The sequence below is a fragment of the Mastomys coucha genome, unplaced genomic scaffold (assembly GCF_008632895.1).
Source record: "Mastomys coucha isolate ucsf_1 unplaced genomic scaffold, UCSF_Mcou_1 pScaffold15, whole genome shotgun sequence".
Classification (NCBI taxonomy): Eukaryota; Metazoa; Chordata; class Mammalia; order Rodentia; family Muridae; genus Mastomys; species Mastomys coucha.
In genome coordinates this window covers 114,836,603-114,861,584 of record NW_022196897.1, presented here as the reverse complement: position 1 = coordinate 114,861,584, position 24,982 = coordinate 114,836,603, and the positions used below count along the sequence as shown (strand labels likewise).

The 24,982-nt window shown below is 42.3% G+C and overlaps 1 protein-coding gene across 2 annotated transcripts in view; it reads left to right on the top strand.

Moving 5' to 3' along the window:
* Positions 1-24,113, top strand: part of Ckap2l (cytoskeleton associated protein 2 like) — a 27,480-nt gene extending 3,367 nt beyond the window's left edge. Inside the window, exons 3-9 of one of the 2 annotated variants that reach the window (XM_031371868.1) lie at positions 727-778; positions 4,362-5,590; positions 9,205-9,409; positions 14,608-14,763; positions 18,877-18,937; positions 21,426-21,609; positions 22,948-24,113. In XM_031371868.1, coding sequence (XP_031227728.1) covers positions 727-778; positions 4,362-5,590; positions 9,205-9,409; positions 14,608-14,763; positions 18,877-18,937; positions 21,426-21,609; positions 22,948-23,173 — 2,113 coding nt within the window. In that variant the 3' untranslated portion in view covers positions 23,174-24,113. Of the gene's footprint in view, positions 1-726; positions 779-4,361; positions 5,591-9,204; positions 9,410-14,607; positions 14,764-18,876; positions 18,938-21,422; positions 21,610-22,947 lie in introns of both variants that reach the window. The other variant, XM_031371867.1, reaches the window with a different exon arrangement.
* The last annotated feature ends 869 nt before the right edge of the window (positions 24,114-24,982 follow it).

Below are 24,982 nucleotides of genomic sequence, written 5' to 3'. Positions count from 1 at the left end.
CCCTCTCTCCCTCTCTCTCCCTCTCTCTCTCTCTCCCTCTCTCCCTCTCTCTCCCTCTTTCTCTTTCTCCCTCTCTCCTTCTCTCCCTCTCTCTCTCTCTCCCTCTTTCTCTTTCTCCCTCTCTCCTTCTCTCCCTCTCTCTCCCTCTCTCTCCCTCTCTCCTTTTCTCTTCCTTTCTCCCTCTCTCTCCCTTTCTCCCTCTCTCTCCCTCTCCTCCTCTCCCTCTCTCTCCCTCTTTTTCTCTCTCCCTCTCCCTCTCTCTCCCTCTTTTTCTCTCTCCCTCTCCCTCTCTCTCCTCTCTCTCCCTCTCTCTCTCTCTCAGTATTCGAGAGCTGACACTTAAATAAGACTCATGTACATTCCATTAATATTATTAGAATGCTACATTTGTGCCTAGGATATCCCCCATAAAAGTCACAAAAGGAGTTGGTGAGAGCAGCTGTGCTCATGGGGAGGGGACACAGGGCTGAGGAGTTGGTGAGAGCGGCTGGGTGGGGACACTGGGCTAAAGAGTTGGTAAGAGCAGCTGTGCTCATGGGGAAGCGACACAGGGCTGAGGAAGGAACAGTGGGGATATTTCTTATTAAATAAGAATTTTGATTTTCTTTAACCCCTACAGAAAGTCTGTTGGTTTAAAATCCTAATCATAATGTTTTAATCACTATTCTTTCCAAGCTCTCCTGATTCTTCTGTACCAAGGATTAATTTTATTTTTACCTTTCCTAGGCCTTATCTAAAAGCCAAGACTATCTGCCCCAAACCGCCATCTTCTAAATATGTAAGTAAATAGCCCTATATTGTATGATTTAACATTCAAACCAAAATGCTTTAGGAATAAAATAAAGTGCTGGACCAAGAAGCCCAAAGCAAAACTATCTGATGAGACCCAAGTACCTAGGCTACCCCTCTTAGAGAAAATAAGCATTTCTGTTATTATTGCTGCTGTGCCCATTTACATAGGAGAAGTGGGATTCAAAGAGATTAAGTCCTTGGCCTAATTATACAACCAGTAAGAGTCCAGTCCTGTCTCATGGGCTAATTAAAGAATATACTGACTTTTTAGAAATTATTCTGGAGTTTTAAACCATCAGTGAGATAAGCATTAATATTATCCCCAGCCCTATGATGGCCCCTATTCCGTTCTATCATTATTTTCTTTTGGTTACATCTTTTCTATAAGAGTCCTCAGAATCATCCCCTAGAGTCTATCACAGTGCCTTCTCTAGTTAACCTTAAATAAATCTCTCTTGAGCCAAGCCCTCCTTACACCCTTTGTGAATTTTCTTCCTTCAGATGCCCAGAGTGAGTGAAAGTAAATTTAGCTTAAAGCAATTATCCCTACTTGCTTTATTTTCTTTTTTTTTTTTTTTTGGGTTTTTTTTTTTTTTTTGGTTTTTCGAGACGGTTTCTCTGTATAGCCCTGGCTGTCCTGGAACTCACTCTGTAGACCAGGCTGGCCTCGAACTCAGAAATCCACCTGCCTCTGCCTCCCAAGTGCTGTGATTAAAGGCGTGCGCCACCACCGCCCTGCTTTATTTTCTTTTCAACTTGATCTGACAGTTCTGAAGTGGTTCAAAAAGAACTGAGTTAGAAACTGAGGTTCTAACCATAACCCAGCGTCTACCTCCCTGCCTTGCTTCATAGCTTGCTTTGTCTACTAGGTGAAGGAGTTACTTTATCTCTGAAATCTCCTCCCTCCTCACCCCCAACCCTGCCCTCAGCTCTAATGTCCTCTTCCAAGTACAATATGGCCTTTCTCTCTCGTTGGAGGGCTTGAAACTGAATGACCAGTTCTACCACTTGTAATACTTTAGTCAGGTCAGGCTGATCCAAAATCAAGATATGAAAACATTTGCAAGCCACATATCTTCTGAGGATCTAGTACCCAGGATATATATATGACTCTTAGAGTTCAAACAATTAAAAGACAGATGACTCAGTTTTGAAATGGGCAGAGTCTTAGTAGACATTTCTCAAAAGATGTTGAAGACAAGAAGAAATGGTCAATACTGTTAGTCATTAGGAAAATGCAAATCAAACTGACAGTGAGGGGTGGGGCTGGCAGACCAGGCTGATAATCCCTGCTAAAAGCAGGACAGTTGTCAAGGCCAGGCTGGGCAACCTAGTAAGACCCTGTCTCAAAGTAAAAAGTAAGAAGAAGAAGTCTGAGGAATACTGACCAGTAGAATAATGTTACATGCACCAGGCTCTAGGTTCAATTTCCAGTAAAACACATACATACACATGTGCACAGGTGTACCTACCTGCACATGCTCATACACACACACACACACGCATATACACGTATACTGAAAGCAACAGCAAAGCAAACAGACAAACAAAACTGAGAAACTACATCATACTTACTAAAATAGCTACATTCAAAAAGACAGACAGTTTTGGGAGAATGTGGAAAACTCGAAACCTCATACATCGTAGATAAGAACATAACCTGATGTAGCTACTTTGGAGAAAACTTTCACAGTTCCCTTAAAGATGAGCATAGAGTTACCAAATGATTCTGAAAGGTATATACCCCTAAAATTGAAAATATATGCTCACATGAAAATTGTGTACAAATATTCATAGTGACAGTATTTATAAACCCCAAATGGGGAAGCAACCCAAATGTTCATTAACTAATGGATGAATATGTATAGCCATACAATTTAATATTATTCAACCCTAAGCAAGTAATAGACGGCATATTTAGAAATAAGGTTTGGAGCAACTATTTGTACTTCATGCTTTTTTGTTTTTATTTTTTCTTTTTCTGCCTAAGAGCATAAAACTTCTCTAAAAAGAAGTGTATGTGTGTGTGTTGTTGGTTTTTTTTTTAAATAGCAAGTTCTGAGCTGGAAGTATAGCTCAGTTGGTGTTGGTGGATTGCCAGCTCAACACACGCAAAGCTCTGAGTTAAACTCCAGCATCACATAAACTAGGTGTGGTAGCACATGCCTGTTATCCTAGCATTCTGGAGAAGGAGGTGGGAGGATTAATAGTATAAGGTTATCCTTGACTGCATATCAAGTTCAAGGGTAGCCTAGGCTACATGAGACTCTTTCAGAACAAAAGTAATAAAGTTCTGGTACATGGTACAACACGAGTCTTGAGAATGTTATACTAGGAGGGAAATGAAAAAGCAAGATACAGCCACCACACACACACACACACACACACACACCTGCACACAACCACGCATGCATACAATGAATTCACCTAGTTAATAGTTCCAGCTACATAGGTAGAGCATACCTGTGTATGCTCATAGCTCAGTGGTTGCTAAAACCTGTGGAGAAAAGGCAATGGAGAGTGACTACTAACAAATCTCTTCCTGGGGTGATAAAAATGGCTAACAGTCTGTCGGGATGATTATAAGAAATGTAAGCCATAAAAATACATTTAGACATTTTCATAGCAGCATCCCCACCTCCTCAGTAAAGGATGATGGAGAGCTCTGAAGTGGATGTTAGGTCCAAGTGGTAACGCAAATATGAATACAGCCGTGTGTGAGTTACCATTTCACTCTGCCCCCATCTCCAGCTCTCCTTCAGCTCATGCCCAGCAACACCACACACTGATAGCATTGCAGGCTGCTGTCTCTTTGTCTTAGTGCCATGTGGCGCTTGTTTGAGATTTCCTTTATGTATTTATCTAGTGATTCTTCATGATATGAGCAAGAGAGTGGTAGTTTGAACCTTTCTGTATCTTCTCATGGAGATATATGTTCTTTACTTTGTCAAATTCTCCTTCCTGAGTAAGTGCGTCCACTATGGGTACTCCTGTGCCCTTCTCCCATTATTTACCAGGAAGTTCTCCCCTCCCTAGTTTTTAGTTTCCTGTAACCACTTCTCTTTTTGTCCAAAATGAGCTGTTCTCTTTTTGTCTTAATTTTGTCCAAATTAAGTCACTTGACAAAAACATCTACTTATTGTTCTAGTTTCTTTTCTGATGCTATGATAAAAACATTTTTCCCCAAAAGCACCTTGAAGCTGAATTGGCTTGTATCTCCAGGTCATAGTTCGTCACTAAGTGAAGTCTAGCCAGAACTGAGGCAGAAACCATGGAGGAATGTTGCTTTCCAGTTCATTTCTCAAGATCATGTTTAGTTCACTTTTTTTCTTTTTAGAACTATTTTTTTTTAATTAACTGATAAGTTAAAAAGACTGGCATACTTCTAATAGAAACTCAAATTACAAAAGTCACCTATACACAAAGGTGAGCCTTTGTGTCCCACATTTATCTTTCTTAAATGACATCCTAAGATTGGTTTCTAGAATGTGCTTCAGTTGTTTTCATCATTTTAAAAAGGGAGCTATTGCTATGACTTTTTAAATATATTTTTCTCTTTGTGTTTTCAGACTCCTGGACCTAAAAAAGATGTTTCCAATCATGTCGTTCTGCCTAGCAAAACTACAAGACCCATCAACATTAAATTCCAGACTAAACCAGCCAGTAGCACAGGCTCCCAGAGGCCAGAGGGGAAGCCACCAAACCTTCCAAGCAAAGGGCTCACGTCAAGATGTTTTTCTTCTAATTCAGACTATAAGCAGTCCAGTAAGCCTCTGCAGCAACGTAAAGCTGTGCCATCCACTGCAGGGCTGTCAAGGAAACCCGGGCAGTCCCCTGATACACAGGAACTAAAAACCAAAAAGCAACAGGAAACACATCGAGGAAATGCTAAATGTACAGATCCCGTGGCTAATACCCATGCTGAAAATCAATCTTTGGATGGCTTTCTAGATGAAACGAACAAAGAAAACTTGCCCCAAACCTTGCTAAAACCTGAGAAGCCAGATCCTGACTTACATTCTATAAAAAAGCCAAATACTGGCTCTTCTAGTCAAACTCAGAGAAGTCTGGCTCCTAAACAGACCTTGAGCAAAAGTTCAGTTACTCATACTGCTCTGAAAGACAGAGCCGACAAACAGTTCACTAGAAGCACGCAAATCAGAGCTCAGCCGGCGAAGTCGCAGCGACTCCCTACAGTGGCAGATTCTGCACGACCAAGAGAAAAACCCCCACAAACAGCTCCCTCTAATAATAAAACTCAGACATCAAAGAAACCAGTAGTCAAGAACACACAGGACATAACGGTTAACAGGGCTAGATATGGAAAACCAAGTGAAACTAAGGTACGGTCATACCCTGCCACTGAACAGATAGTGAAGCATACTAAACCCAGTTCCCATCTCAGTGTGCTTCAGAGAGGACACAGCAGTAGACATCCCAACATGAAACAGGATCAGAAGCCTGGGCAGCCTTGTCTTAGACTCCAGACATCATGCCGTCTGCAAAAATCAAGAGCCATAAGCCAGAGGCCTAATTTGACAGCTAGCAAATTTAATTCAGTCATTCCAAGCACGCCTAACATAAGAACAAATAAAACACTTAACAATAAGTACAATAACATCTTTCAACAGAAAGCACAGACATTGGACTCCAAGTTCAAAAAGTTTCCTCCCCAGAGCCATTTTTTGAACAAGACTGCTCCCAGGACTCAAGCCAGTACAGCAACTGCAAGTAGGAAAGGAGCCCCGAGTGTGACCCAGACTCACCCACGTGTTAAAAACCCAGGAGAAGATCGGAGGTACTGTGCCTTAATTCTAAGATATTACTGATAATGGTTGGGGTTGGGGCTATAGCTCAGTCATAGAGCACTTACCTAGCATATATGAGGCCCTAAATTCAACCCCCAGAACCACCAACGTACACACACATTTTATATGTGTATGTATATATACATATATATATATATATATATATATATATATATATATATATATATATATATATATACATCCTTGGTTGAAAGATAGCTCCTCAGTGGTATCTAACAAGTACATGAAAAGAAGAAATGAAGTTATAATAAATATTAGTACTTAAAACTAGGGGGCTCACAAATGTTTTATAGATTATAAAATTGTTTTGTAGAAATGAAAGTAGAGACTAGATGAGCAGGAAATAGGTGTTGCTAGAAGTGTCCTTTAGAGACTCATGAGCAGCACAGCAGGACAGGTTGAAAGCCAAAGTAGTAAGTTTACATGGCTAGAGAGTAAGGAACCAGTGATGAAGTGTGGCAGAGTTACCAGAAAAGGAGTGGGGAGCTTCTGTGAGCATGAGTGAGCCAGGCTGGGGAAAGTACCTGAGATGGGGTTCAGACGTGGCATGCAGATGTTAGAAATCGGGACTCGGGGTTGCTGGGGCTCGAGCTATATGTGGTACTTAAAGATGAGCCAAAGGCTTTTTGTCCCCTTTGTGCCCAAGACCAGTTGCAATCCCAGAATGCAAATGAGCCTCCTTAGAGTGCACATGCATATACCTGCTTAGAATAGAAAGTATACTGACAACAGTGAAAGAAACGTGTGAAGTTATGTGGTGGCTAAAAGTTGCAGCGGAGCGAGGAAGAGCAGCGTTTGGTCTCAAGACAGAGCTCTCTGCCTTCCTACCAGAAAATAACTTACTGTTTGGTGGTGTGGCTGAGAGGGTAGGGCCAGGATGGCTGCTTGAACAGGAGGTTCAGGGGAAGCTCTTCTAACAGTGATGCCTCAATTGAGACCTAAGGCAGCTGAGGAAGAAGAGCAGTGCAAGAGCTGAGGGTGGGTGAGAGTGCCTGCTCTGGAACTCTCAGCCTGGGTCACTGATGGCTTATGACAGTGTGTGTGTGGCATGTAGTCGAAAAGAGAATAAAGTCTGTGGAAAGACTTAGATCCATCCACTCTTGATGAGTGTTCCCTCATTGCCCACATCATGCCAGGCACAAGTGAGCAAGAAAGGCTTCGAGTATACATGGAAAGTTTAGAGAAATTAGTTATGGCATTGAAGTCCTAGAACTTCACTGATTTTAGAGAAGAAAATTTTTCTTTGGGGAGATAAGAATGCTAGGGATTGGAGCAGTGGTCCTCAACCTGGGAGTTGCAACCCCTTAGGGGGGGTCACATATCAGACATCCTGCATATCAAATACTTACATTATAATTTGTAACAGTAGCAAAATTATAGTTATGATGTAGCAATGAAAGTAATTTTATGGTTGGGGATCACCACAACATGAGGACCTGTATTAAGGGGTCACAGCATTAAGAAGGTTGAGAATCACTGGATTGGAGGAAACAGATCATGTGTCTCAGCTTTGTTATCATGGAAGAATCATGACTATTGTAAGCACTGCATAGATCGTAAGATTGCCTGTCTTCTAAATAGAGTCAGAGGAAAATGACTGTTAAGAACTTTCATTTATGTATAATTATTGATATTCGGGAAAGGCAAAGCAATAAAAACAAAAGGCAGAACAATCAGGAACTGGAAGTTAGAGGTAAGCTTCGCTCTCTGAAGAGTTTTGGGGCCTGTATTATATCTTGATTATAGGTACAATCAAATAGTCTTGTGAATTTACACCCACAGAATTACACACTTCTAAAAGGTGGATTTTACTGTATTGTCATTGAAATCCTGTGTGTGTCAGGCACTGTGCTAGGCATTAAACATCCAGCTTTGCCTTCATAGAGCTTGTGCCCCATTGGAGGAGGCAGAATACAAACACACTGATTAAATGAGACAGGATAATTGTAGATCATTACTCTCCAGGTAAGGATCGTTTGAACAGAGGACCAAAGATGAAAGACCCTGAGACAGGACTGAGCCTGGATCAGGATACTGAAAGGCTGCCAGAGCTCCAGGAGGCAGAGGGAGAACACTGTGATGTGAAGTTGGAAAAGATGGCAGGACAGCCACAGAGAACCGTGTTAATTTTATTTCAAGAGCTGAGGAAAGCTGACACAGTCTACTCTACATGTTACTGATAGACTCTATAGGCAGAGGATGACAAGAGTCAGAGTAGATGCTTCATATTTCAGACAGAAGGTAACGTGTGGCTCAGCATCGTGATCATGTGGACAGAACATATCTATACAGTGGTATGTCAGACACAAGGAAAAGCAACTACTCAGAGACAGCTCCTGAGTTTAGGGACTACTGTTTATCAAATGAGGAGAATATAGAAGGGATTTGGAGGTAAATATCAAGAGCTTTGTTTGGTGTGGTACTGATATGAAATGCCTGCTAGAGAACAAATGCGAGGCACAAATAAGGCCAAGGGTTTAGCATGGTTTGGGGCTCCAAGGAGTGATCTGAAATGCTGAAATGAGCATTTTCTGATCATTAATACAGTCATGATGTAACAAAGCTAGAGGGCCTCCCTCTAAACACTTGTGTCTACATCTACCCCTGCCCTCCGTTTAATGGTCTGTTTGGAGGAGTAGAGAATGTGAGCAGTGGCAGAAAGCCAGCATTGGGATTTGGCATTGTCAGAGACCGATTACTTAAGGAGAAGAGAACCCTAGGATTATCAATTAATGATAAAAGGGGCTCGTGTGGTCAGAAGAGCGCTGAGGAACTGTAGTAAGCAGGGTTGCTTTGAGCACCGAGACCCTGTTGAGTGCAAGCTTGGTGGGTCTGAGTAGAGAGAAGTTTCTGGGAGCAGAAATGGGGTGCTGAGGTGTTCAAGGCAGCCCATGAGGAAAAGGAGACTTAGAGAAAAACAATGAAAAGGAATCAAGGGTCAAGGAATTTTTTTTTAATGTTTACTTATTTTATATATGTAAGTACACTGTGTCTGTCTTCAGACACACCAGAAGAGGGCATTGGTTCCCATTACAGAGGGTGGTGAGCCGCCATGTGGTTGCTGGGAATTGAACTCAGGACCTCTGGAAGAGCAGTCAGTGTTCTTAACCACTCCTCTCTCCAGCCCAAGGGTCAAGAAATTTAAAAACTGAAGCACAGGAGCTGAAGAGATGGTTCAGTGATTAGGAGCACTGGCTGCTCTTCCAGCGGTCCTGAATTCAATTCCCAGCAACCATATGGTGGCTCACAACCATCTATAATGGGATCTGATGCCCTCTTCTGGTGTGCAAGTGTATGCACATGCAGGCTGAACTCTGTATACATTATAAATAAATAAATCCTTAAAAAAAAACAAAAACTGAAACACCAGTCAGTCCTCTACAATCCTGGCAGTCCTGAGTGGCGCAGTCAACCCAGCGTGGACACTGCCCCTCTGTACATCGTCCTCCATTCTGTCCCCATGACCTTGTCTGTAGGAGATTTAGTTACACAGTCACTGCCAGTCACGTGTTTTAGAAGCAGACATGTTAAGAAAGAAAGAGGGAAAGAACTAACCCCCAGCCATCCCCCCATCACATTACAGGAAACAGCTGGAAGAATGGCAGAAATCTAAAGGGAAAACCTATAAACGGCCTCCCATGAAATTTAAAACAAAGAGAAAAGTCATAGAGGAAATGAACACTTCCTTCTGGAAGAACATTGAAAGAGAAGAAGAGGAGAAAGCTCAGCTGGAGCTGTCCCAGAAAATCAGCAGCACTCTGGCCGAGTGTCTGAGGCTCATTGAAGAGGTGAGTGAGAGCAAGAGAGTGCCAAGCTCTGCTGCACTCCGTCCTGGCGCTTAAGAGGGTTCCTCGGGAGCCTTGGCCTCTAGAAACCCAGCCACTCTTAAATACAGAACCACAGCTATAGGAGCAGCAGCAACATGATGACACGCACTTAGGTGGCTGCTCAGCTCTCAGGAAACTAGCTCAGACCATTTGGCTCCATAAGGAGACAAGAAGTTTCTTGTCCCATACGGGTCCAAAAAGTAAGCGACGTTTGCACTGCAATCACTTCCTAAATTCTAACCTTTGTTTGGGGGTGGTTTAAGATTTATTTATTTTTAGTTTTTGCGTATGAATGCTTTGGGTATATATGTATAGCTTCATTGTGTGCGTGCAGTGCCCATGGAGGCCAGAAGAAGGCATTAAATCCCCAAGAACTGGGGAATTACAAATGGTTGCCAGCTACCGTGTGGGTGCGGGGAAGCAACCCGGGCCCTCTGGGAGAGTACCCAGTGCTTTTAATCAGTGAACCCTCTGGCACCTCTGAGTAATTTTGGTAGCCATTTGTGTCTTGAAGTCTACAGCAGGATGAAGTAGACAATAGGCAACAGTTATGAGGCTGGTGACTGCCATCCTAAACAGTGCAGTAATAAACCTTGAAGTGCTTAGCCTGTAGCCAGAAAGACCGCACCTACAGTAGAAGTAAGCCCATCTGGTAGTGTTGGACTTGGGGGACGCAGGCAAACATTATTTTAATATTTCTCCTTTGTGCAATTAAACTTCAGAGGTTTGTTTACTTCTTTGATTTTATTTTGTTTTCATTAAATTAAAAACAAATACATGAATGCATTATTTTGCATGGGAGGTGGGGGGGACAGGGGTAGGTACACTTAGACTTCTATGCGCATTTATGTGATGGCCAGAGGACAGCCTCAAGTGCTATTCCTCAGGCAATGGCTTCCTTGTTGGAGAGAGGGGAGATGGGTTGGATTGAGTTGGTTTTTGTTGTTGTTGTTGTTGTTATTTGGTTTTGTTGTTTTGAGGCAGGGTCTCACAGGCCTGGAACTCCCTAGTAGGCTAGGCTGGAGGTTGATCTTACCTCCCTTGGTGCTAAGTCGTAAGCATGCACTACCAGTCCCTGCTGTTGGTAGGTTTCTGCCTATTACACAATGTCCTTTTATTTGCAGAGCAGCACTTACCGACTGCACTCTTTCTACATATACCTCTCCCCCAATCAGTACCTTCTTAATATTAAAATAATCTCAATAATAATATAGATTAGTGACCAGGCCTCCATCCCATCCTCCCTGAAGGGAGGGGATCACCCATTGTTGGCTAATTCTCCCTGAAGGGAGCTAATCACCCATTGTTGGCTATCCCTCCAGTCTTTATAAGTGTGCATACAGTGTAGTTGGAAATGAGGCAGATTGGCTTGTTTTGCAAGTTCCGAGACTTGACATTTTTATATATGTTTTCCTACTCTCATTCAAATGAGTGTCTACACTCAGAAAATAGCCTGTACATCTTTTCACATTCTCCTGTAGTCAGTAATTGTTCTGTTTCTTGGGCTGAGTGTATGGTATGTAGGCTAAGGTGGGCCAGTCACAGACTCAAGGCCAGCCTGGGGGACATAGAAAGTTCATAGCCAGCCTCAAATACACACTGAGCCCTATCCCAAAAAACTAAAGGAGGGTAAGGCAGGGGAAGCAGATTTGCTCAAGATTTCTCTAAGATCTTTTTGAAGGTTATAAAATCTTTTAGATTCCAGTAACTTTTTCTCATTTGTCAGTATCTATGCTTGTTCCATAAGTCGATATTTTCTTAGCTTTTAGTTAAAAGCTTAATAAGTCTTAGTTTCTCATAAAATGATGAATGCTATAAACTTGCCTCCTGGTTTTACTAATATCTGCTGTATTTAACAAATACTCATCAGCCAGGTCAGGTCACAAAATCGGCCCTACAGAAACCCTCCTGTGTTCTCTCCAGAAGTTCCCTGAACCTTGTCTGGTTTGGGATTTTATGGAGACCTCATTACATAAGCATAATTGACTGCTTTGATCGACATTAGACCATCAGTGGTCGGCCGACTCTTCAGTCCCTCCCCAGAAGCTCTGGGTAGGACTGGAGTCCCCTACCCTCTGATTCTGCTTGTCTCTTGTCCTGTGAGCAGCCCCCATCCTGAGGCTACCCTAGGAACTGCCAGTCATCAGTTTGTTAGCATGCCAAAGACTTTGGAAATTCCAAGGATTTTAGGAATTGTATGCCAGGAGATGGAGGGAGACTCCATATGTAATTCACAATATCTCTTAGAAGAGGTGAACTTTGGAGAAACTAGGACTCCAACTTCCAGTAGGATATACTGCCTAACAAATGCTAGTGTTTTAAGGATGAGCAGAGGGAGCCTGTGGGCCTGGAGTTGAGACTCTAAGGAAAGTCCTTTACGTCTGCCAGCTGCAGCTAGAACCAGCTGCTGTCCCTGGTGAGAGACTATTGCTCAGGCGATGAAAGTAGATGGAAGGATTCTGTCCTTCCCCTGGGCAGCCTCCCTCTGTTCTCCTGTGTGGGCAGGGCCCAGCCAGAGCCACCATCAGGCAGAAAGTCTTTACAGAGTTCCAGCCCCAGCATCGCAATGCAGGTCCAAACTGGGTTTGAGCTAAATTGAAGTCATTGGCTGAGTAGCTGGCTGATGCCTGACATGTTCTCATTGCTTTATATTTGTTTCTAAATGCCTAGCATTTCTATTTAGACTTCTTTAACTCAAATGTTATCTTTGAATCTCATACTTACAGTGACCTTTTTCTTACTGTAATTAGTTTTTAATTGTATTGTGGCTGGTACTTCTCCGGATTCTGCTTAGTAGAATTTGTTGGTTGAGCTTTTCTTTGTTGTCTTAATAACTGATTGTTTTTAGTAACCGTTGCAAAAGTGTTGAAAACAATGTTTTCTGTTACCCGATGTCTTCCTTTCTGAAGGAATTATGCCAGAGTTGTTTCAGAAGGATGAGTTAATGATATTTGTCAACGTTTGCTCTCTAGTTTTCTAAGTGTTACAGATTCATGACTCACTTTGATTTCTCTGATATTAATATTGCCAAAACTCTTTCTTTCTTTCTTTTTTTTTTTTTTTTTTTTTTTTTTTTTTTTTTTTTTGTCGTTTGTGAGTTTTTCCATCTCTTTAGTTTTAAAGCCCTGGGTTGGTTTATATTAGGGATGTATCACGGGTGCATACAGACTAAAACACTCTGCCTTCAACAGCAGGCCTTGCCCTCCACAGTTAGCAATTGCTCATATATCTAAGCTTACTCCTGACACTTGACTTTATAATCCCACTTGCAGGATTCCTGTGTTCACACTCTTTTATTTATGTATTTACTATTGTTTTCATGTTTTATAAAGAAAATTATAAATTGATGAAACAAAATAACATGGTAGATGTAAATTCAAACATGTTTACTAGTGACACGTGCAAACTTTGAGTCCTTATGCTTGGAAAAGCACCATATTTTCACCCTCGTGCTGTATTTATATTTTGGGAACAATTTCTAACTACAAGTTATTTTCTTTAAAAATTTGGAAGCTCCTGCTTTTTTTTTTCTTGTGTCTGGAATTTTTCACTTATTGAGTCATGTCTATCTGAGTCTCATTCCTTATAAGTAATCCCTTATTTCTCCTACTTCTCTGGGTGCTTTTAAGTTAGTTAGCTAATTAGTTAGTTAGTTAGGGTTTTTCAAAACAGGGTTTTTCTGGATAGCCTTAGCTGTCCTGGAACTCACAGAGGCTCACCTGCCTCTGCCTCCTGAGTGCTGGGACTAAAGGTATGTGCCACCACTGCCTGGCCTTAAGTTATATTTTTAAGTTAGATTTTTATCTTGGTTTTCTAGATATCCATATATTTATACTTATATATGTATATTATACTAGTTAACTCCAACTATACATGTATATATACTAGTTAACTCTAAATATACACACATGCATACATAGATACACACACACACACACACACACACACACACACACACTAGTTAATTCTCTGAGAACCTTCAGTGCAAACAATTCTTTACCTGTCTAGTCCTTAAGCTTTATTCTTGTATGGCTTATCTGAGTGTGTGTCTAACTTTGCTCTCATCATTCAAGAAATCCTTTTCTATGGATATTGAAGTTAGTGAGTAGTAGGTGTGGCCTCGGGAACTCTGAATTTGCACTTTGCACTGCTAGTTTCTTTGTTGCGTCTCACTGGGTTCGGGGAGAATCCCTCACAGCCACCTATGCTCCATCTCTGGTCGGGAGCTTGCTGCTTTGCTGATGCTGTCTTCCCCACCCTCACTCTGTGCTGTGTTCATTCTTCATTGAGTTGATTGTATCTTTTGTATCGTGTTGCTTTCCTGGGCCATGGGTGATTCTTGATTGGGAGAGCACAGTTGTGTCTTTACATCACCAAAGGAGCTTATGAGCCTAGCAGAGCCTAGACTTCTTATTTATTGGCTTACCTTCTCTCCTAGTTCTCGTCACAGCCGTGCCATAGGCCTAAGCCAGAAGCCATTTCCAAGTGCCTTTGCATAGAATTTACCCTCTTTTATATCTGCCTGCATGAATCTCCAGTACACCTGCACTCACTTTGCATATTTATGTGGCTCTTCATGCATGCTGAGGTTAATCATGTGGAAAGTAGCCTTAATCACAGTTCGCAATTCTATTAATATGTGATACTTGGAATATTTTTAATATGTAAGAAGTATTTATTATACTAGACCTTGATTCTGTTTGTGTCTTTCATCCCATAAAGACAGAGAACATATTCTTTATCTTATGTTGTGGTACATGTTTTTTTGTCTTAAAATTTAAAGGTTCTGGGACTGGAGAGATGTCTCAGCAGGTAAGAGCACTGACTGTTCTTTCAGATGTCTTGAGTTCAATTCCCAGCAACCACATAGTGGCTCACAACCATCTGTAATGGGGATCTGATGCCCTCTTCTGGTGTGTCTGAAGACAGCAAGAGTGTACCCACATATATGAAATAAATAAATCTTTTTTAAAAATTATTTAAAATTTAATAGTTCATATTAAAAATTATTGAACTGTACAATTAAGATGGGGATGTTTACATGTTTATTATATAATTACTATTCCTCAACAAAATTGAAATTTTAACTTCAGGAAAATGAATGACTATAACTTCAGAGATATTAACATAAAAATTATATCTGGCATTTCTTTTTCCAGGGTGTATATCCTAATGAAATATTTACCATAGTGTCCAGTATTCCTGAGGCTGAAAAATTTGCCAAGTTCTGGGTGTGCAAAGCAAAGTTACTGGCAAGTAAAGGCACCTTTGATGCTGTTGGACTATACAAAGAGGCCATTCAGAGCGGGGCAGCAGTGAGTATCTGTCTTGGATGGCTGATGTCAAATTTTCTTTCATGGGCTCTCTTTGTTTGCAATAGTATGGTTCTCTAATGCACTATTAAGCTTCCATTCATAGGGGTAATAGGGTAAGTGTGATCAAAGTGCACTAGACCCACACCTGGTGACAGCACAGTGAAACCCAGTGTTTTGTACAGTAGCACACTAACAGAAACTTAAATCACCTCAAAAGGCAGTCACAGAATCTACGGTAGAATGTATTGACTTTGGTTTTTTGTTTTGTTTTGTTTTGTTTCTTCAAGACAGGGTCTTGCCTACTTTTACATCTCAAATAACGGGAATAAAGGCATGCAAGACCACCATCAATTAGCCATAGAATGTATTCTTTATTAATGCATCAATTACTTCTTAGAAGTTACATTTATACCAGTAGAATTTGGTGTTTGGTTTTTGGCTTTTTTTTTTGGTCATATACCCATGTCTTAGTTAACACTAATTACAGAAATAAGTAGTTTGGGAAATAAATATAGAAAGTTACAATATAGTATCAAGATCCAATAGTTAAAAAGAACTTAATGCATTAAATTCAGAACATCACTAATCCAAAGTCATTACATCAAGTACCTTTCTAATTCTACAACCAGAGAGAAACCACCCTTCCTCCTGTCCCGTGGTACTCACTTCCAGAATTGCTCACGGTGTTGTACTTGTGTAGTTTGGTCAGTTTCACTCAGTAATGGCTTTTCCTCCCCAACCCCCTCACATATCTATTTCCCAGAGCAAACTGATTCCTCTTTTACCTCTGTAGTTTCAGAAGACATACTTACATTGCTGATTCTTGATTTTTCTCTTGTAGACATAATTTGTGACCTTGCAGGTGAGAACATGGCCTTAACCTTGCCCACAGATCTGCCCGTTTCCAGCACTCACTCACATGCAGACAGCCCTGCCTTAACCTTGCCCACAGACCTGCCCGTTTCCAGCACTCACTCACATGCAGACAGCCCTGCCTATTCCTGTGGGCCTTTGCCATCTTCCATGTTTCCCTTAGCACCATATGAAAATCCTGATCACTCCAGCATTCGTACTGTTATCCATGTGTAAGTAATACATGGTTGTACTGAGCAATGGAGTGTGTACTATGATTGCTTTGCCTTTCAAACACATCTACATTTCCTAGAATTAATTAGTTGCTTACTTTGCCTATGTTTCATTTTCTGGGTACTTATTATATAATGACTTTTCATATTCTTTAATTTCTAAATCATGTCAAGATTTCAGATAGTCTGTTGATTTACTTTTCTTTTTTTTTAAAGATTTGTTTATTTTATGTGTATGAGTACACTGTAGCTGTACAATGATTGTGGGCCTTCATGTGGTTGTTGGGTATTGAATTTAAGGACCTCTGCTCACTCCGGTCGCTCTGGTTGGTCCCACTCTCTCAGTCCCAAAGATTTATTTATTATTGTAAATAAGTACACTGTAGTTGCCTTCAGATGCACCAGAAGAGGGCATCAGATCTCATTATGGGTAGTTGTGAGCCACCATGTGGGTGCTAGAAATTGAACTCAGGACCTTCAGAAGAGCACTGACTGCTCTTACCCACTGAGCCAGCTTGCCAACCCCCAATTTATTTTTCTTAGAGACCCCTCTAGTTTATTCCAGGTTGGACAAGGATTAGCTTCTGTCTTTATCAGATGTCCTCTGGCTCTGGCTCTGGCTCCCATCACTGCAGACACTGCTTCCACAGTTCTTGAGGAAGGTCTATGTCTTGTTCCCTGCATTGCCTGTTTCTTTTCCAGTGCTCTTCCTCCACTCTTGCTGTTGTTTTAGTCTCCATTATTCACTGAGGGATTTACCCAGATGCTGGTGATACACACACACACACACAGGTAGAGTTGAGAAGTGTATCAACAACTCTGGAGGCTGGGAAGATGCTCAGTCAGTAAAGTGCTTGCTGAACAAGCTCCCTGGCAACCTTGCTGAATTTGCTCCCTGGCAACCATATAAAGTAGCCAGTTGTGGTAAAACACATTTATACCCCAGCACTGGTGAGGCATTCAGGTGGGTCCCTGGAGCTTTCTGGCCAGCCAGCCTAGCCTGATTGATGGTCCTAGTGAAAGATGCTGTCTCAGAAAACAAGGTGGATGGATGGCTCTTGAGGAACAGCAAAGGTTGACCCCTGGCCTACACACACACACACACACACACACACACACACACACATTTGTGCACACACAGATACATACACACTTAACATGTGTGTATGTACATGTATATACAAACACATCAAAAACAAACAAAGGCTCTGAGCACATGTAGGCTCTGGCTACCCAGTAGGGTAAGCTAGCTGCAGTGGCTGGAAGAGAGCCCTCTTCCAGAACCAGTGTCTTCAGGTCTCTCCTCTTTAACTGGTCAGAGTATTTGGGTTGGGGAGGTGTGCCAGACTCCTTCCTATGAGCTAAAAACTGTGCTGGAGAGGAGGCCTGGGAATCTGCTCAGCCTGCAGATTCTGATTTATCCTGGTTTCAAGTAGGCACACACCCCAGTCTTCCCTCAGAAATGTGGAGAATGTGTCCCAGTTTTCTGTTAGAGCCCAGTCACAAGACTACATGGGGCCGGAGGTATAGGGTCTGGCTGCAGATCTGACTCCTCAGTAGAGGCTCCAGGAGCCTCATCTTCTGTTCTTGAGTTTGGAAGGTCAGTGGTACATATTAATTTCCTCAGCCACACTCCCAGCTCTCTGAGGGGCTGGTTGGCAGTTCTCTCCTGCATTCCATTCCCAAAGTCTTGCTGCCGCTAGTTCTCTCCTGTGCTCTTTTTAATCCCTGACTCATTTCAGTAGAATTTTAGTAGAGATTAGAAGTCAGTGAGCCTCAGTCTCACCACTTTTAACAGAAACCTATACAAATGCAAAACAAGCTTCATGAAGCTGCATTTACTCCAGTAATCGCAACACTTGGAAGACTGAGGCAGGAGAGCTGCCATGTGTTTGAGACTAGCTTTGTCTATATAGCCTGACTTAACTTAGCCTAGAGTACATAGTAATACTGTGTCTTTAAAAAATTAATAATAAAATATGCTTGATGCAAGTATTTTATAATTCACATTCATTACAGTATGTATGTATTTCCAACTTCAGACACTTATAATTAACTTGTTGTTTGGTTGGCTTGGTGTTTTGGTTTGGGTTCTCTTTGTTTGTTGTTTTGGTTGGAGTGGGGGTTTTGTTTTGTTTTGTCTTATTGAGAGAATTGTGTGGTGTCATTATGTAGACCAGGCTAGCCTGAAATTCATAGATCTGCCTGACTTTACTTACCTCCAGAATGCTAGGATTAAAGGTATATGTCACTATGCTTGGCCAGGTGTGTGTGTGTGCGTGTGTGTGTGTGTGTGTGTGTGTGTGTGTGTGTGTGTGTGTGCTTTATTAATTTGTTACAGACTACCAAGTCAGGAAAAAATTCTAAACATAGCATTCCCACGATAAAACAGCAGTTGGCCTTGTGGTGTGCTCAGTGATGTGGCTTACATGTTCTACTATGCAGTGGAGCTTTTTGTTTTCCTTTCCTTGGTTAATTTTTTTTTCCTGCTCTTTACATACAGTAACTAAATAAAGATGAGAAAGAAGAGGCCAGGGAAGATACAGAAAAAGCTTTTAAAAAGCCTGCATGGTGGGGGAAATTCTCCCTAGAGTTGAACCTGTGGTTCAATCTTTCTGAAATACATTGCCCCAATTTTACCATGAAAACAAGAACTAAACAGACAATAGGACTACATGATGCACTTTCTGCCTGTCTAGCTTTATATCTTAAAGGCAGAATCTTTGTGTAGGAACACATTTTTAATGATATGATATAAATTATTAGGAAAAAAGAATTTGGTTTAAAGAAACTTTGAACATATCTTTTCACCGAAATTGGATATACCAGTGTTAAATCGAATGTTCATTTCTTCATTTTTTCCTTATAAATCTTTAAAACCAAATCATTCTAAGTATTTATTACTGAATATGAGATTGAAAAAGAAAACATTTTAATCGCAGAAAGTTTATTTGATGCTAAGCCAAAGTCCTTAGCTCAGTTTTCCATGAATGCTTTTAATACCATTTGTTTCTTGTGTTGCCTCCAGCCAATACAGGAGCTGCAGGAAGTTCTGAACACTCTGCAAGATACAAGCAGAAGCACAGAAGGTATGATTGCTCCTTCATTCCTCTTTATTTCAATTCCCCGCCTTGAGATATGCAAGTAAAAATCACTGTGGGCATTGGAGATCAGAGCAGTTGGACACCCCACCTCTTGCTCTCCATGGCCTGGCCTTCTGAGCTGTAATCATCCATTGATTCACTTCTATAGTTACTAGTAAATATGTGCTCAATTCTGAGCAAAGGGTATGTCTACCTGTTCACCACAGCAGCCTGGACTAGTGTGTCCTCCAGGAAAATAAAATAACAGTTTATCAAAAGAGACAGTGCAGAAGAAAGAGATGCTGTGACCTGTTATATGTTTAAGCATCGTAAGTGTGTGTGTTAGGGTTTTATTGCTGTGAAGAGACCATGACCCCTACAGCTCTTAACAAGGAAAACACGTCACTGGAGCTGGCCTAGTTTCAGAGGTCTGGTCCATTATTGTCATGGCAGGAAACATGGCAGTGTACAGGCAGAAATGGTGCTAGAAAAGGAGCTGAGAGTTCTACATCTTAATCCATAGGCACCAGGAGACTTGAGCATATGTGACCTTACACAGTGACGCACTTCCTCCAACAAGGTCACTCCTCCTAATAGTGCCACTCACTATGGCACTCATAGCACTCAAGCACATGCAATTATGTGGGCCATACCTATTCAAACCACCACAGTAAGTTACCATCACTCATCTAAGTTCATGTTCTGTCAAGAGTCTCTCTCCTTACTTAGCCAACGCTGTCACTATTTGGAACCTTTACAGAATCTGTCTATGGGTGTAATTGTGCCAAACTCAGTGACATATGATAAATGTTCAAGATACCTTCTATATGAGTGGAAAGGGAAAATGTGTGCAGTGTCTTTAGAAGATAAGATAGGCTCTTACCCAAGATGTCACATAAGAATAGATTTAAGAGCCGGGTGTTGGTGGTGGCCTTTAGTCCCAGCACTTGGGAGGCAGAGGCAGGCGGATTTTTGAGTTCAAGGCCAACCTGGTCTACAGAGTGAGTTCCAGGACAGCCGGGGCTACACAGAGAAACCCTGCCTAGAAAAAACAACAACAACAACAAAACAAAACAAAAAAGAATAGATTTAAGATGACTGAGGTGGCTTGACCTGGCCTGCAGGTCAAGTTATTCGGGGGAACGAGGAGGGTCACAACCTGTGAATAAAGAATGGGCGAGAGAGACGACAGGACTCAAGGAAGCATTGCTTGTCAAGAGCCGTTTACTTGGTTGAGGAGAGCATATTTAAAGCAAAAATCTTGGAGGGAGGGGGAGAGGAAGGAGAAAGGGGGAGAGGAAGGAGGGAGAAGGAAGTTTACAAGGGGAGGGGGAGAGGAAGGAGGGAGATGGAAGGTTACAAAATCTTCTGGGGTTGAGCTCCTGGGTGACAGGTGAGGAGGGAGTGGATGACAGGTGGGGAGGGGGTGGATTTCCGTGAATGTTCTTTTCCCAGGACCAGGCCGGATCCTTGTGATTGTCAGGCAGGATGTTAATCTCAGTGTTCTCAATTAGCTGGGGCAGGATGCTTATCTCAGGGCTCTCATGGTTCCCAACAGTGGCTCATGCCTATAATCCTGGCTGAGAACTGCTTTAATCCAAGGCTAGCCTGGACTACAAAGTAAGACCTTTGTGTGTGTTGGGGGGAAGGGGGGGAGGAAAAGAATATATCTAACTAGGGACCATGAAGTCATAGAAAAACAAATAAATAGCTAGTACTTTGAGGATCAGAGTAGAATATTTGATGTAAACTCAGGGGCGAGACTGCACCTCGGATAGTTGCACATGTGTTCAGTGTAAAGGGGAAGTGGGAGCCCATGCCCTTGCACTTTGACCCTTCTGACCTTTCCTAGGCCTCAGCCTTTAGACCCAGTGTCTGCCCATCCCAGTTTGATTTACTTCCTTTAATGCTTGTTGTTGAACTATCATAAAAATGTTACTATGACAGTTTTTATTCACAACCTAATGTTGTGAAGGGGTTAAGAAATGGAATAAATTAATTCTAATAATGATAAGAAAATTGATCCAGGGAATGGTGAAGGAGGGTGATTAGTCTCTCAGAGCTCTCATGAGAGTAGGAGATGAGAATGTGGTCAGTGCTGTAAAGGGATTGAGGATCCATCTTCATTTGGCAAATATGCCCTAAAGGGTGTCTGGAAGGTTGCCTGCTGGGGCTCCTGATGTCATGGGGCATTGCAGTTGGGCTTGGCAAGAAGTGGGGGCACAGGACTTAGAGGAGAGTATTATTGGATGGATATGGTCATATGCATTTTATGAATGTTTGAAAGTTTCAAAGAATAAAAAATACTATTTTATAAAATACAGCAAGGAAGAAAATCATATAAATGGCAGTTGGAGTCACATCTCTTTATTTGCTCTGCAGATCCATGAGAGTTACTGGGAAGTTGCTGTCACACTGCCTCGCTTTATTGATTTTTAGTTTAACTGTTAAATTGCTTACCTTACTTCCCTTCCTGGCCTTGTATGCACAGCAGTCACCTCTGACACCTCAGCTACTGGAACTGATACCACGTCTGCAGAAGAGCCAGCTGAGATGGAGGAAGCTGAGCAGCCTTGCCCCTCTCTAACAGGAGGAGAGTGGGTTGCAGCAGCACCACAGATACCCAGGGCAGAGTGGGATAACCCGTGTATCAAATTACAGGTTGCCCCCATCCCTAGGTAAGCAGACTCCAGCAGACTTCCGACCACAAACCTGATTCTGTTCGAGTTCTGTTTCTTCTACACACATCCAGAGAGGCACTTTAGAGACCTCTGCTTCAGGTGTGGTGAAAAGGGTAGGTCAGTGATTAGTGTCAGAGCTCTCTTGAGACTGCAAAAAGTCAGTGCTAAAAGGAGATCTCGGATCCAGCCTCCATTGGCGGAGATACCCAGATCATGGTCTCTGGCACTCAGGAAGGGGCTGAGGGTAAGTAGAGGTTAGAACTGGACAGCCAAGTGGGGTCTTTTTTTTTCTGTGTGTATACCGCCCCTTCCTGCCGCCCTAAGACTGCTGTGAAGTGAGTGCAGCAGTCAGGCGGGTGTTGGCATGGATCCACATCCTTCTGCACATGGATCCACTCTTACTTGTCCTACCGGCCTGACATCTCCCAAGTTAGTGTGGGAGAGAAGGGGCACTGACCAGCCCTGGGAGAACATGGAGTGGGCAACTGAGTCTGTAACAGTCAGAACCCACTGCTCAGAGCCTTCTGTTCTCTAAGAGGGATATGTTCACAGCAGAACTGCAGTCACTTTAAGGCTGTATAACATTGTATCAGCATTGTTTCCAAAAAAGTACGTTTAGTATCTCTCTTTTCTGTTCATGCTTCTGAAGGGACTGTACACAGGAGCACTAAGGCAGCAGTTGTGTGCCTTCCCTACCTGAAAGCACAGCTAGCCTGACTCCTTAACCAGTCATGTTGTTAGCTCATGGATACATGAAAGCAGTCGGTCAGCCCAAAGCTCACCTCCACTGGCTCTCAATGTACTATTATACGACCTTTTCAGCTGACCTGCCTGCTAGTTTCACATAAGCTAATGTGGCCAGTAGTTTTGTGAATTTTAGGCCAGTTGTGGAAAGGTTCCTAATTGCATTGGCAACTTTACAAGAAAGATAGATGGCCAGTTGTTCCTGTTTCAATGCATGGTTTGGAGTGACATTTTAATAGGTTTTGAGTAATTGACAGTCAACACAAGAAGGAATGTTAGAAGTCATTAGTGTAGTCAACCTCGGTGTTAGGCCGTTTTCTCACAGCCTGTAAATGCTTATAAGATAAACAAAAAGTAAAGTAGTTGACTTCACACATAAACCATTCACCCTTCATTCATAACATCGTAATGCTAACACCACCGTCCAGGAGCAGGTGCCACTGTCCAGGACTTCCTGAGCACCAGAGAGAAGCCAGCATGAGCTTACACTGAAGTACCAGCTATGCATTATTATGGAGTAAGAAACAAAGAAGAGAGCAGGGTGTTCCTGTGGCCATGAAAGTTTCCAACACATCCTTTGGTCTCTTTCAGAATATGCGGGATGCCAGAAGTGCAAGACATGAAGCTTATCACTCCTGTGAGGCGCTCGGCAAGGATCGAGCGAACGGTGGCTCGCTACCCAGAAATGCTGCAGGAGCATGAGGTGGTTGTGGCTTCTCTTAACGAGTTACTGGAAGTGGACAAAACAGAATGCTTCATCTTCCGTGAAAATGAGGCTTTGCCTGTGACGATGGGCTTTGAAATCCCTGAATCATGATCTTTTAATATTTGTGGGTTTTGTTTTGTTTTGTTTTTAATTTTAAGTGAGGTTTTTTTTCAGAGCTTACAAGACATAAATGCCCTTGTCAAGATAGCCTGAAATAAATGTGTGCTGAGATACCACAATGCAGAGGATGGGCTCTGGGTCTCAGAAGTCATGCACTGGGTTTGCTCTCAGATTGTCTATCCCATGAGAAAACATTTAGTTCACGAATTTGTTATATACTTTATGATAGTTTTACAGCACACATAAGTTTCAGAATATCAAATATTAATTTATCTCAAGTGTAAGAATAAAAAAGCTCGCACTTTGCTGACATGCTATAATCCTGTTGTAGTTATTTGTTGTACCAAAGGTTTTACTGTGGGGTGACTGACTGACCTCAGCGTCCACCCTACCCTGAAGGCCAGGTTCCGAGAGTACAGAGATCTGGCTTTTGAAACCAGTTCACCAGGCTGGAAAGTCAAACTCCACACATTACAGAGAAGTTTGGGCTAGCCACATCTTCACTCAGATCCCAGAAGGTATTTGTGGAAACCTTCAACTTCCATCACAGTGACCCTAAAGATGAGGGTAACGCTGTCCTCTCTGGGTGGGTTTTCTCTAGTGAAGCACAATCCAGAATTGAGGTGGCAGCCCAAGTTTTATTTACAATCCTCCTTTCACACTTGTTATTGAGAAATGCTTCAAGGAAAGACAAATGTGGGGACAGAACTTGCTGCATCCAATCCTTTCCCTGCCAGAGGACTGGTAGCCTGAAGAGGCCCCGAGCTCCCCAGAGACTATGGCAGGGGGTTTTTTTCTGCACCTTGGACAGTTGTTTTGTAAATATAACATATAGAAAAGCCTAGTTGGCACATTTTTAAATCTTAGCTTTGTTACTATGATTACTAAGTACTAAGTAATACCTAAAATAAAAACCAATGAATTCTGTTCATCTCTGTTGTTTTCTTTATTGTCATGGTGATGGCCTTAGTAAGACATATAGGGGTTTCTCTGGGAAAACACTGAGGGAAGCCCCAAGAGGCGCATTATTGCCCTGGATAAAGGATCGGACACGATCTTGCAAGGAGGTGGACTTTTTGCTGAGGGAAGCAAAGCCACCTCTCAAGGTCAAATTTATAGCACCAAGGTTCATCAAACTCACCCAGAAAGTCTTCCTGTCAGAACCAAGCCTCTGAGAGATAGATGGCCATCCCCACCAGCATGCAGGGATGCATGCACCAGCTCCGACGGTTGCTTAGTGACCACAAGTCTTGCAGAAGCATTAAAATCAGCAAGCTAGAGTCTGAAGCCAGGCCCTCCAGCAAGGAAGAAACTTACCTCAGATCTCAAACTCCAGTTTCAGTCCTCATAGACCTTAAGTGGGGCCTGCAGTGCCAGACTCGGCTGGAATGGCTCACACGTCTGGGCTCTCCTTCCCAGGCCTGAGAATTAGCTTGATTTAGCACTGGCTTCACTTCTCAGAACCATCGTTTGCTGCTGAAGCAGTTTCCCTCTCTGTCACCAGTTCTTTGCAAGATGTCTGGCTATCCCTCCCAGACACTGACAATACAGTGTTGAACTGTTAGTATCTGAAAATGTGTAATTTCCAGGGGACTAATTGGAGTGTTTTCAAAGCCTGATCAAACTAAATAGAGCCTTCCGGTTACGATGCTACACCTGCAACAAACTACTTGCTAGATATTAAAGTTCTCATTACTGAATGGATGTTTCCTGATAGAGAGCCGGGCAGGAAGAAAGGGGGCAAGCCTTGGCCACCTGGGAGGTGAGTCTATAGGGAACTGTGACAGAAATGTGGGGCAT